Source organism: Pantherophis guttatus, chromosome 1 (genome assembly GCF_059756535.1).
Source record: "Pantherophis guttatus breed Tessera chromosome 1, ASM5975653v1, whole genome shotgun sequence".
In the NCBI taxonomy this organism is placed as follows: Eukaryota; Metazoa; Chordata; class Lepidosauria; order Squamata; family Colubridae; genus Pantherophis; species Pantherophis guttatus.
The window spans coordinates 250490472-250504498 of record NC_142063.1 but is presented as its reverse complement, the minus strand read 5'-3'; the positions used below and the strand labels follow the sequence as shown (position 1 = coordinate 250504498).

The 14027-nt window shown below is 39.6% G+C and overlaps 2 protein-coding genes across 4 annotated transcripts in view; one reads left to right on the top strand and one right to left on the bottom strand.

Moving 5' to 3' along the window:
- The window catches only part of GOPC (golgi associated PDZ and coiled-coil motif containing), a 35648-nt gene extending 25686 nt beyond the window's left edge, over positions 1-9962 (top strand). Inside the window, exon 8 of one of the 2 annotated variants that reach the window (XM_087882696.1) lies at positions 9590-9962. In XM_087882696.1, coding sequence (XP_087738822.1) covers positions 9590-9612 — 23 coding nt within the window. In that variant the 3' untranslated portion in view covers positions 9613-9962. The remainder of the gene's footprint in view (positions 1-9589) is intronic. The other variant, XM_034418683.3, reaches the window with a different exon arrangement.
- The window catches only part of DCBLD1 (discoidin, CUB and LCCL domain containing 1), a 35873-nt gene continuing 23150 nt past the window's right edge, over positions 1305-14027 (bottom strand). For both annotated transcript variants that reach the window (XM_034418678.3, XM_034418680.3), the window contains 6 exons: positions 13615-13762; positions 13406-13522; positions 11497-11587; positions 8031-8080; positions 6576-6695; positions 1305-2616 (listed from right to left, as the gene is read on the bottom strand). In XM_034418678.3, coding sequence (XP_034274569.2) covers positions 2117-2616; positions 6576-6695; positions 8031-8080; positions 11497-11587; positions 13406-13522; positions 13615-13762 — 1026 coding nt within the window. In that variant the 3' untranslated portion in view covers positions 1305-2116. The remainder of the gene's footprint in view (positions 2617-6575; positions 6696-8030; positions 8081-11496; positions 11588-13405; positions 13523-13614; positions 13763-14027) is intronic.

Below are 14027 nucleotides of genomic sequence, written 5' to 3'. Positions count from 1 at the left end.
TCTGTGCTCTGAATTAATGGAGATGGGCCACAGTTTAGCTTTGTCTGGAAATTTTCTCATTACATTGTATCTAATTGTTTTATAGAAAGATTTCTTGACTGGATAATATTGTACAATCCATTAGCACATCATCCAACCCTCTATCCTAATTGACAATTATGGAAATTACATTCCCCAAAAGTTTGGAGGTGAAACCAAATTTATAGCATGCTTTCAAACAACATTCATGATTTATTCAATGTACACAGTTCACAACAAAGGCATTACCGTAGCTAATTCCCATGGGCTGGGTTCTTCTTAGTTAAATTATCCTCTGTCACAGCCATAATCTATAGAGCTGGCCAGAGATCTGGATTTGAAGAGCAAAATATGATTGAAAGCAGGTTGCTGCACTCCATAGCTGTAGCATCTTCTTGACAAAAAATGCATACAGTTTAAAAGATGTTCCAAACAGCTGTTAATGTATGCATCTTGAATTGCATTTTGTCATTCAAATCAGGACATTAATCTTTTTTTTTTTTAGCTTCAGCTGCTAAGAAATTGAATCTAACATTCTGCACACAAAATACAGGTTTTATCACATGAAAGCAATGTATAGCACCCATTTTTGTATATTTATTCAGAAATAGTCTGGGATTTATAAATATGTCTTTGTATATGCTCTAAATTGCAACTACGTATACGTTCTGAGTTGCTGCAAAAGTAGATGTGAAAATACTGCTTTCTGTTCTTTCTGTCATAGATTTTATATACGATATATAATTAAAATATACATATAAAAAATGAATAAAAAAGAATAAAACTAACATAAGAGAATAAAGGTGAGAGAGCCAGACTGGTGTCATGGTTAAGATGAGTTCTAATCCTGCTTTAAGCACGAGGCCAGCTGAGTGAACTTGGGCCAGTCACTCTCTCAGTCCCAAGAAGCAGACAAGGCCCAAACCAGGGGTGAAATCTACTTACCTTCCCTACCGATTTGGAAGCGCACGCGCTGCGCGCATCACATGCGCACGCCAACCCTCTGCGCATGCGCAAACCCTTCTGCACATGCACAGAGGGTAAAAAACGACCGGGTGAGTGGGCGGAGCCTTGAGCTGCCATCGCTATCAGTTCTCTGAACCACCGCCTGTCATTGCTACTGGATCAGCCAAACCAGTCCGAACTGGGAGCATTTCACCCCTGGACCAAACCACTTCTGAAATAACACAAAGAAAACTACACAGACTAGTCCAGGCAGTTGCCAGTAATAAAAAACTGACTTGGAGCCCCCCCCCCCCGAAAAAGAACAAAGGTAAAAGTTTACATAACTTTGGTAGGCAGTTTATTTTTTTCCATATTTCCCAAAGAAGAAATATGCATATCTTGCTTAGAATGGAAAACAAGCCAGATTCGGTCCAAGTATATATGCCACTCATATTTAGATGCTAATAGCACTATACGATCTGTGAGATTTTGAGGGAGTACAGGATTATCGCATGTCACTGAAGTGCTGTCTAATTCTATTCCCTGAGAATCTAAACTTTCATTTAAAAACAACTTCTAATTCTTGCCACTCCTGAATATATACTTGCTAACATGTAGGCAGCCCCCATGGAAATCTTTAGAGGAGCAAATGATTGTTTTTTTGATCACGGAAGTTCTGTACCTTTCTTCCACGTGACTATCAAGAATAAATTAAAAAGGACCGCTATCATGCAGCATACATAAATTGCAAAACACTTTTTCTTATAAAATCTGTATTGTATGGGAAGTGCATAATTTTTAAACGTGTCTGTTTATTTAACCATCTAAATATGATCTCCCAAGAATGAGCATTATCTCAATTTAGAATGCTGCCTCACCTAGAAATCAGTGCATTCGTTAACAGAGACAACAAATGAAAGGTACTTTTAAGTTATTATTTTTTTTAAATTAAAACGGTATGTACACATTGCACAGTATTAATATGGAGCACCAACAACTCAGCTGTAGAGAATCCACTGCTTTCAGACCTTATTCTGAAGGCTTCTCGTAGTGAAAAGAAGAAAAATGGGCGTATTACTCAAATTCTGCAGGAATGTCAGTATTCTTAGGTCCTTTCCTTTTCCTGGATCATCAGCTTTTCATGAGTTCTGGATTATAAGAGTGCTGTCACTGCAGTCTGATTTATTGGTTTGAGGTTGTATTTAGGTGTTGAATAACCCTCGTTTGTCAGGGATTCGGCCTGTGGTTTTTGATAACATGTATTATAGTCCACTATGGGCAAGATATTACTTTTAGGTTTATCATACTCTTTAATGTTTTGCGGTATTTTATAATCTCCACTGGTCCCATCTGCCTTGCATAAGGCAAGAAAAGTTCCAGAAGGAAAAGAAGAAACTGCAGGAATGTTGTAGCAATTATCTGAAGAAAAACCATTTTCAATTCCTGTACATCGCTCTACAATAGGTGTGGCATATTCTGGTTCCTGATTGGTCAAAGGTAGAGCATAATCATGGTGATTTCTTTTTTGTGGGTGGTTGTAATGATTTCTGTTCTCTGAGAGACATTTTTTCTCATCCTCTGTATCCACTGGTTTAAAAGTAGATCCCTGCCGGGTAACTGTCCCAGTTCCTATCATGATGGGCTGTTGATAATCTAGAAAGAAGACAGAAACAGCATCTTTAAAATTCAAGTTCAGATTGAATATTATTCAGCCACATTATTTTGTGTTAATTCCTGAATAGTTTGCTGTACATTGGTGAATTTGTTATGGCACTGAATGAATGGTACTTAACTATTGGTGTTCCAAGTTTCAGCACTCATGGAGTTCCTGCAATCACACGTTCATAATCCGGATACTTGACACTCATCTTGATTTCTGATCATAACAGTCTATTCTGGTCATGTGATCACAATTTACAACCTTTCCTGCTGGCTTTCCATAAACAAAATCAATGAGAAGCCAACAGGAAGTTGGGGTCACGTGAAATCCTTTCTTAACAGTCCGTGGTAATTTGCTTCATGATGTAATCAGAGACTCTGCATTTTACAATTGCATCACTTAGTGATGGAAATTCTGGTTCCATTACTTACTGTCATTAAGCAAGAACTACCTGCACTGTATGAATAGTGATGGCTAAGAAACCTTGCAGTGTTGGCTTATGAACTTTAGTGGGACAGCAGGATTACCAGCTGAAGTGTGGCAGGTTTAAGGAGAGATTGGTGGCAAAAGTCTCAAAAATGGAGGACAGATGGAAAGAGAGAGCCCATGTTCCACCAACTAGGGACAAAAACCAGAGGCAATCTGAAAGAGGCAATGTTAACCAGCCTCTCTTAACTCTAAAGAGAAGTAGAGTTCTTAAGAGTTATAGATAAGTACATACAAAGGTAACACTTCGCAAACATTTTCAGTAATGGAAAACAAATGTTTAAAGTATTTCAAATTTCTGTGATTATCTTCCATGAGACAGTGGAAGAAAAGAACAATGGAACACAGTTGGAAATTGCAAAGTTAGGCTGCAAGAACTGAAATTCAATGCTGTTTTGATAGCTTAATAAAAAGAGAAAAAATGGATGAAGATATATTGTGCACTATATCCAGCATTAAATCCTGTGAATTAGAAAAAACCCTTAACAGAATGCATTAAACTTGGCAAAAATTGAATATGGTTATTTTAGCTTTTTTTAAAAAAAAACAACAACAAATTTTTTTAAAAATGCTTCCTAAACCATCCTTTCTCAACCAAACCTGTAGGTAGGCCTTGACGTATGATCACAATTGAGCCCAAAATTTTTATTGCTAAGCAGGACAGTTGTTAAGTGAACTGTGCCCCATTTTAAAACCTTTACTGCCACATAAATTTGAATGCAGGCTAATTCAGCTCACAGCCAGGAGTTCGATTCTGAGCGGATCAAGGTTGACTTAGTGTTCCATCCTTCCGAGGTCGGTAAAATGAGGACCCAGATTGTTGGGGGCATTATGCTGACTTTGTAAAACCACTTAAGAGAGGGCTGTAAAGCACCGTGAAGTGGTACATAAATCTAAGTGCTATTGCTATAAATGAATCACTGCAGTTGTTAAGTGAATTATATGGTTGTTAAGCAAATCTGGCTTCCCCCATTTACTCTGCATGTCAGAAGCCAGCTGGGAAGGTTACAAAGGGTGATCACATGACCTGGCACAGTGTAGCTGTCATAAATACATGACAATTGTCAAGTGCCTGAATTTTGTTCATGTGACAGTTGGGATTCTGCAATGGTTGTGTAAAAAATAGTCATAAGCGGGGGTGAAATCCAGCAGATTCTAACAGGTTCTGGAGAACTGGTAGTGGAAATTTTGAGCAGTTCAGAGAACTGGCAAATATCACCTCTGGCTGGACCCAGAGTGGGGTGGGAATGGAGATTTTGCAGTACGCTTCCCCTGGTGTAGGGTGGAAATGGGGATTTTGCAGTATCCTTCCCCTGGAGTGGGGTGGGAATGGAGATTTTGCAGTATCCTTCCCCTGCCACGCCCACCAAGCCACACCACACCCACCAAGCCACGCCCACAGAACTGGTAGTAAAAAAAATTGGATTTCACCACTGGTCATAAGTCACTTTTGTCAGTGCTATTGTTACTTTGAACAGTCACTAAAGGGGTAGCGGCAAGTTAAGGACTACCTGTTCATTTTGCTGGGTTTTCAGTGGCTGCTGGACTGGGCCTGCAAGATTGAGAATTGTATCTCTCATAAAGCTATAAAATTAATTTTGTGAAAAAGTGCCTGTTTCCAAAATTGTTTAGAACATCTGAAGTTGAACGTCGCCTCTTCTTTTGGTGGGAAGAGATACTAAACAAACTTCCATCCCCCTATACAGAAATTGCCTTTGGATTATTCATATAGCTCAAATAAAATAACTGGTGCATGGACACCAGCAAGCATGGAAAGAAGGCCCATCCATTTTTACTTCCAAATCTGCTTATTTGAGCTAATCAAAGTTTCATGGTGTCTTGCATTAGAGCAAATGACCTGCAAAAGCCCCATGACAGAGTGCATTAAGGCTCAACATTTCAACAAACCCTCAATCATGAATAGAAATCACTTAAGTGTCAGGACATCACCTAGTCTCTCGTCAAAGGAACCCTTTTAATCAACTTTCTATGCTTTTATAAATATTTGTAAATGTTAGCAATGGGGGAAGCAATGGGGGAAAAGAATGGGAACAGTTTAATACATTAGCAATGTTTTTGTTTTTTAAAAACAATGCGGATAGTTCCTGAGTTACAATAGGAATTGGGACTAGAATTTTCTAACTGATGTTGTAAAGCATGAGGTCATGTGTCCTTAATGACAGCAGTCCTGGTTGTTGTTAATTGAATCCCATTGGTTCTGAGCCAAGGTCCCACCCTGATCCAAGCCATTTCCAGCTTGATCCCTCTCAGCCCTGAGCCTTGGTATAAGGGACTGCCTCCTCTTCAATTCTTCTGACCTGCCTCCCTCCCTCCCTCCCTTCTCCATCTCTGCCCTTCTGGCTACCTTGTACTCCACTGTCCTGTGTTCAATGCCCCTGCTGGCCTGACCGCTCCCTCTGATCTTTGCTGTCTTTTTCCTGCCTCTACTGACAAGCCATGCCTGCCCCTTGTCCAGACAGCGCATGCCCTTGTTCCAATCCCATGCAGACTTCTTGTCAGATTTTGGAAGGCTTCTGTGGCAGGCTGATGGGGCCAGTGCAGTGGTGGGTTTCAATTTTTTTTACTACCGGTTCTGTGGGCGTGGCTTGATGGGCGTGGCAGGGGAAGGATACTGTAAAATCTCCATTCCCTCCCCACTCCAGGGGAAGGTTACTGCAAAATCCCCATTTCTTCCCAATCAGCTGGGCCTCGGGAGGCAGAGAATAGATGGGGGCGGGGCCAGTCAGAGGTGGTATTTACCAGTTCTCCGAACTACTCAAAATTTCTGCTACCGGTTCTCCAGAACTGGTCAAAACCTGCTGAAACCCACCTCTGGGCCAGTGGAATGCAGGGAAGTCAAAAGGGGGCTGGGTCATAGATGGATGGGGGGGGGAGTTGAAGTGCCTCTGTAGTTTGCAGTGCAGGAGAGTTGCCAAGCATCCAAATATTTTGATCCCATGACTGAGGCTGCTGCAATGGACATAACTTCGGGGGGTGGGGGGGAGAGTGTAACTACCATTCATTCAGCACCACCATGCCTTTGAACGTCTACAGAGATTCTCAATCATCCATGTCATGGTTGTCCCAAAAGTGGTTTTCCAAAAAGCAACTGGACTTCCTTCCTTCAATTCCCCATCAATCAATTAGAACTGAAGCTTCTTGGATGAGAAGCAAAATGTGTTCAAAAGAAAAAAAAACCAGTTGCCTTTTGGGAAAGCACCTTTGGGACATACCTTTGAATGATCCCTGAATGAATGATCATAATTTAAGGACTGCCTGTACATTATTTTTTTAAAACATGCAAAACTTTGCCAAAGGGCAGGAAACCAAGCCTTTCTGAACAGAGAAAATCACTATAAATCAATCACCTGTGAACTACACTGCCTTCCCCTAGATTAAGGAGAGGGTGATCAAATGTTTTGCACATTATAGTGTCAGAAACAGTGATTGTTTTCAAAATAATTACCTGCCATCTCGCTCGTGATCAGTTCCAGATTTTTGGCTGCCTCTTTTTCATTATTGTAAGTGATGGAGAATTCCGCAGATTGATATCGGACAAAGGGTGGTTGAATTTGTTTCCAGAAACCTAGAACAGAAACTAGACATGAAACCTAGAAACCTAGCTATGTTTAATCTCATAAAAGTAGATTAATCTAAAGCACTGCATGCACAGAATCTATTTACTCATAAGTTGTTGGGGGCACATAGATTTATTAAGTGATTATCCTAAAATTGCCTTTAAAATGATTTGGAAATCAATTACAATACTAATTGTAGCTTGTATCAGAATCTTCACTACTAGCATTAGCACTATCGAATTACCTCTGTAAGGCTCAAAATGTTGAAGGCCCACTTGAATGGAATTCTAAGGTAAAGGTAAAGGTTTCCCTCCTGTCAATTGTGTCTCTAGGGCACGGTGCTCGTCTCAGTTTGATGGCCAAGGGAGCCAGCATTGTCCAAAGACAATTTCCATGGTTATGTGGCCATCATGGCTATATGCCAGCGGTCCCCAAACTTTTGGGCACCAGGGACCAGTTCCGTGAAGACAGTTTTTTCCACAGACTGGAGGGGGTGTGGTTTCACTTGCTGCCTGCATGCATCCCACAAGCTTCACTTGTTTGCGTGGCCCAGTTTCTGGCATGCCGCAGACTGGTGCCGGTCCATGGACCGGGGATTGGGGAACCTGCTACATGCCAATGGCGCATGGAACGCTGTTACTTCCCACCAAAGTGATACCTATTTATCTACTTGCAAATTCTACTAGGACACAATTAGTTTTCTTATCTCTTGTAGTAATGGAGGTTTATACTTTCTTTTTTAGATGGCAAAGAGCTAGTGTGTGGAAGCTATTTCTCAAGGGAGACTGCAAAAGCTCAGCTTGTATACACAAGATTTCTAGCCCTACAAAATATTCTGTGGAAAGTAGCACTTTATTTCTTGTACAGTTATGAGTATATATTATATTTTTTTAATGTGCCTTCAAAATCCTAGTGCTACTGAAATTTAGGCCTTGCCGTGTTTCTGATGAAAGCCGGGCCCTGCTGGAGAGTCAAAGCAGCAGCATAATACATTAAAAGTGCTCTATAAAAACCTTGGTGGTTGTATAGCATCATAAATCATTCATGCAAACATAAATGGCAGGGGAACAAATATAAGAACCTATCCACAGATTCCCACAGAGCAGTCAGAGAAGCTGAAAAACAGGATGAGCAGGATCAGGGATATCAGTGCCAGCTCTCTCTGAATGTCCAGCTCTGTTCAACTCACTATATATAAAACATGATGCATAGAGGTCAGGAGAGAGAAAGGTGGAGCAGGTCAAGGATATTCCTCCTCCTGAATCCAAAAGATATTACTGATCAGCAGGAAACATTTTTTATTCCTTCTTGTTCTATAACAAAAACAAAAGATTGCCACTAACTTGGTTTTCCACTGTCAGATGAACCATACGTAGTACCTTTCTTTCCTTTTCTGTAAGGAAGAACAAGATAAATTACACATTCCCTGCTTCAGTTCAAATAGATTTCACAGAATCTATTAACTTGGGAAATTCCAAACTGCAGGCAATTCTGAATTTTCAGGCCTATATTTTTATTATGTACTATGGATATTGTCAAGAATCCACAAATCATGGGCAGATTTGTTATTTTTCCTAGAAGTCAGATACATAGCGTTCGTACTACAGTTTCACTAGACTTCCAAGTTCAGGCGCTATGGAGTTTAGATTGAAATCATTTTTATTTATATTCACAGTGTCATTAACAAACTAATCAAGAAGCTAACAATTTCTCCCTTTATTTGTTCAATTTATAACATTTCCTTCATGAGCTCAAGGTGGCTTAAAAATGGAGATCTTCCTTTGTTTTATTGCCACATGAACTTTGCAGGTAGATTGGACTAGAGAGAACAACTATTTCAAAGACAGCCCATGTCTAAGTGTAAATTTGTATAGATATTGCCCTACTTATGAATTTCAAGTTGCAAACTTTTGCAGAAATGAGCAAATCTGATCGCAAGTTCATCCTAAAAGGTCCTGGAAGGCAGGAAAAGGTTAGTTTCTAGCATGCTGTTTGCAGATTTATTTATTTATTTATTGAATTTATATACACCCAGATACTCTACCACATTTTTTTAAATACTAGTTAGGACTTGCAAAGAGCCTCTCAGAACTTAATTTGTTCATAAGTAGAGTAGATAATGTCTGTACTTGGGTCTCCCCAGCCCTAGTCTAGCATCTTTTGAATAAAACTGGCATTGCGACCTCTGGCACACATCATAAAAAGGTAGATATTTTTAGTTTGTTAACCGGCCAGAGAGTCTAGTAATCTGTTTAATGTCTTATGTAAACTAAGGCTTCTCTGAAAAATATATAGCCTCCAAAATCAGTATTTCTATCATTGATCAAGCTATAAAGGTAAAAGTAAAGGTTCTCCTCGCACATATGTGCTAGTCGTTCCTGACTCTAGGGGGCAGTGCTCATCTCCGTTTCAAAGCTGAAGAGCCAGCGCTGTCCGAAGATGTCTCCGTGGTCATGTGGCTGGCATGACTAAACGCCAAAGGCGCACAGAATGCTGTTACCTTCCCACCAAAGGTGGTCCCTATTTTTCTACTTGCATTTTTTACGTGCTTTCGAACTGCTAGGTTGGCAGAAGCTGGGACAAATAACGGGAGCTCATCCCGTTACGCGGCACTAGGGATTCGAACCACTGAACTCCTGAACTCCTGACCTTTCAATCGACCAGCTCAGCGTCTTAGCCACTGATCAAGCTATAGTTTACAATAGAATTCATTTCATGAATCTAAGCTTGGACTATGTATGGCTGAGGCAATCAGTGGCATCATACGACATGTATGACCTTCTGTTCCAATTGATTATTTTGTGCTGGTAAAACAGCAGAATGCGCCTACTCATTCTTTATTTGAAAATATTACTTAAGATAAGGAGCCGGTTCGCATCAGTAATACTATTCCTTTCATTAGGTTCCAGGGTGAAGAGGAGTTAGAAAGTTCATTCTTCACTAAGACTAGATGGCTTGGCAAGGAGCAAAGTGGAATGTAAGGTGATTTGACAGGATGCCAACTCAGTGTGTCAATCAAGTTGTGTCCATGTCTACAAATTTCTCTCTGTTCACCAGCAGCCCGAACGTGTGTTTACTCAAAAACCAATCTCCATGCAGCTCTGTGGAACTCTTTTTTTTTTTTTTTTGCTTATTGTGATGTACAATACAATTCAAAAAGAAAGCATAGTTAAAAGCTACAGGACAGCGAAACCTTATTTTAATAGGTCACTTGCAGGAAGGGGGTAGTGGATACTCCTAAATGTCTTATTAAATATCAAAAATACAGTACATAATCACAGTGTTTTTTGTTATTGTAATATGCAAATTGAAATGTAAACCACATAATGAAATCTGGGTCATGAACCTCTGCAGACGTTAAAAATTAAGGTAAAATTAATATAACTATATCTGTCTTGTTTGGATTGCTTTTGATTTAGAGCACGGGTGTCAAACTTGATCGCATCATGGGCCGGATCGTGACATATCACAATGTTTTTTGCCTTTGCAGAGCTGGGTGGGCGTGGTCTGCATGTCATGTATCCGGCCTGTGGCCCGCCAGTTTGACAGGCCTGATTTAGAGTATTTGTCCATTATGTCAGTGGACATCCAGACTGAAATTTGATCTGCTGCATCTAGAATTTGTTAAACGGCGATAGTTTAAATCAAGATTTCACAGTAAATAGGTTTGTATTCCATGATAAGCCAATAATCACCAAACTATAGCCTTATGTAGCAGTGTGTCCATTACGAGAGAGAGAGAGCAAGAGAAAAAAATACTTGCTTTGAGGATATTTTTTTTGTAAGCTACTTTTTTCTGTCTATGTTCAGAAATCACAATACCACATCACAAAAAGCTCAGCATAATTTTTCCCCTTCTGCCTCAGTTCTCCTTTAATGATTGAGTGCATTTTTTAAAAATGATTTTCTCTTTCAAGGCTAAATCAAATGCAGCTATCCTCTTCTGAGCTAATTCTCCATGCAAATAATTAACATTAATGAACTGGCAGGGGTTCCTGAAAGCTTCTTGAAACAATGCTTTGATCTGGCTTGATCTTGCTCTTCTGTTATGCTTGCCCACGAAATGTGGAAAGAACTCTCTGAGCAGGCACACTTTGTCAAGCTATACAGTCAACTCTCCCCTTCCTTCTTAGGTGCAATTTATAATAACCACATATTCTCATGGGTAAATCAGGAATTGTAGATTCCAAAATGCACCACCAAAATTGGCCTTGGTTTATCTACAGATGGCTTTTTCACATGCAATATATGCAGTATTTTTTTTAAAAAAAGAACCCATGTATTCCTTATATTCTGATGGATAAGCCAACCCTGGAATTTTTAAACAAAATACTATGAAAAATGTACCATCCATAAATATGCCAATTGTAAAAATTAAAATGTTCAAAAATTTGGAGGGCCATCTTATTCACGCGTGGCACATTTTCCATGGTATTTTGGTTACAATTCAAGATTCGGCGTATTTGCTGATGGGCTTATCCACCAGTACATACTGTATGCAAATGAATGTTAAGAGAAGGAGAGAAGGAGATAGAGAAAGCCACACGTCTCTTGGAGGCTCGGAATTGTGGAAGCCTGATAAACTAAACTAATTCAAACTGTTGGGAATTAAAGGAGATATCAGACATGCAATAATTTATAAAGAATATATAAAATCATTAAACAAAATAATATTTTCCCCATTGGAATTATTTTTATCTACCAATTACTTTTGAAACATCATAATGAATAAAGAGGCTACACCTATCCAAACGGTGACAATGATCATGTGTCTAATTCTGAATGAGGAAAAAAAAATAAGTCACTTACTTTCGCAGTGCAGTAAAGATCCAGATTCCCAATAACAGGAGCAGCAAAAACACCACCAAGGTTGGAATAATGATAGCCATAAGATTCAATCCTTAAAAAAATGTAAAATATAAACCAAGATTTAAAATATGTTGAAAACAAAACTAGAAAACTGACTTGAGAGCTGCACTACACACTAATGGATTACAGAGGAGTACATCTCTTGTAAAGCAGACACTCTTTATTCTAATACAAAAACAAAATTGATGGGAGTGCTATTCTACTGTGACTTAAAAAAGCTACATATACATACTGTATTTTCCGGCGTATAAGACGACTGGGCGTATAAGACAACCCCAGACTTTTCCGGTTAAAATATAGGGTTTGGGCTACACTCGCCATATAAGACTACCCCTCTTCCAACGCACACCAAATAAAAATTAAAAAACATCAACTGGCTCACCCACAATGTAAAAGCAGCTGTGCTAGACCCAAAATGGCCCCTGCAACAAGCAGGAATCTCACACAGCCACAAAAAGCCCAAAAACCCAACTTTCACACTTTACACACACAAAATTCCACATACAGCTTTGTAAGATTTTGTGTGTTTGTGTAGAGTGAAACACTACAGAACACACTAAATCTGCACAAAATCTGCAGAAAGCTGCATAAGTATTATTTTATTTTATTTTTATTTTTATATGAAAGCTAAATTTAAAACTTCCTAAACTTTAAATGGCTAGGTCTGAAAAAGAACAACTAAAAAATACCCCAATTAACTATTTTTTTAAAGCTCCTAAAGGGGGAAAAAACTTACCCAATAGAACAGGGGTCTCCAACCTTGGCAACTTTAAGACTTGTAGACTTCAACTCCAAGAATTCCTCAGCCAGCTTTGCTTTGCTGGCTGAGGAATTCTGGGAGTTGAAGTCCACAACTTCCTGCCTGCTTGATTGCAGGCAGGGAGTGGCTTGCTGATGGAATGGATTGCAGGCAAGCAAAGCAAGGCAAGCGTTGCGACTAGCAGCTAAGGTAAGCAAGCTGGAGAGGCAAAAGGTTTTTCCTTTTACATGGCCCTGGCGATCCAAGCTGAGTTGCCTGATTAGCAGGCAACACAGTTGGGATCGTCAGAGCTTGGATCGCCAGAGCCATGTAAAAGGAAAAAACTTTTCTCCTTTTACATGGCTCTGGCAATCCCAGCTGAGTTGCCTGATTAGCAGGCAACTCAGCTGGGATGGTCAGAGCTTGGCCCGTCAGAGCCTTTCGGGCTGGTCTGCCTGGTTACAGGAGAACGACCCCTGGCGTATAAGATGACCCCCGACTTTTGAGAAGATTTTCATGTGTTAAAAAGTCGTCTTATACGCCGGAAAATACGGCACATACATACATACATACATACATACATACATACATGAGAAGTTGATGGAAAAATGGCTAATGTTAAGTGCCCAATATCTTGTCCTCCATAATTGGATTACATTGGAGTAAGCTCATTATTCAATAAGCTCATTATGGAATCATTGCTTCTATGATTAAATGATGCTGCCAACATGGCAGAATTCCAATGGCGTGATTTTAGACCACTTGGAGGGAGTTTTAAGGATGAAAATGGGAGCAGACTGCTGTCCACTTCCTCTTCCATTTTATTTTTGAAGAAAGCAAAATATGTCACTGAAAGTCTGCTACTGTCCTGTCAAACTGCAGTGATAGCAGCTCAGGAAGCAGAAGCCACAAGTGGAATGCTGGGCAAATATGAGGAAAGCAGATAGATACAGAAAATGTGTGTATTTGAGGAGGGACAGGGGAACGGGAGGGATGGGAACTGCCTGCCTTTGACCCTGGACGGTGTGACTGTTTTTTGAATAGTTGTTTCCAACAGCTAAAACTTCTCTTCTCCATTTCACATACATAGGATTGCACTGATTGTCATACCTAAGTTGGTTTCAACTAAAGGTATATATTCTGTGCTTGATTGGTCATCTTTTTTAGTGGAAGCGCCTGTGCTTTGACTTGGTCTCTGTCCGAGTGGATGAATAAAAGAGCTGTTACCTACAAGCAGATTAAAAAAAATGTCAACATCTCATTTGTGGAACAATCAGATTCTACTTTTTACAAGCTGTGTAATGATAAAAATGGCTTACTTCGGGCTGCTCGACAACCAATAAGTTCCACTTTCAGGGCTATTCTTTTGTACCAGGTCTGTGGAATAATTCTCAGAAAGCGAGCTACTATAGGGGGAATAAAATTATTCCGAACTATATCTCCATGATTTGAGTTGGCTTTGAATACCTGCAATACGGAAGAAAAACAACACACAAAACAGGATTAATGATATAAGAGAAAGTTAGGAACAAATGGGGATTTATAAAAGACAAATAACATAATTCTTGTTCCACAAATTAATCTTTCATGGAAATATGGTAAGAGGATGGTTAAACTGAGCAATTCAAATCTGCTTTGACAATAACTACAATATAAGAAATGGGGTAGGATTTTTTGACTAGCAAATGCTATGTCACTGCCCAAATTTGAGCAGTGTCTGGCATAGAGAAGA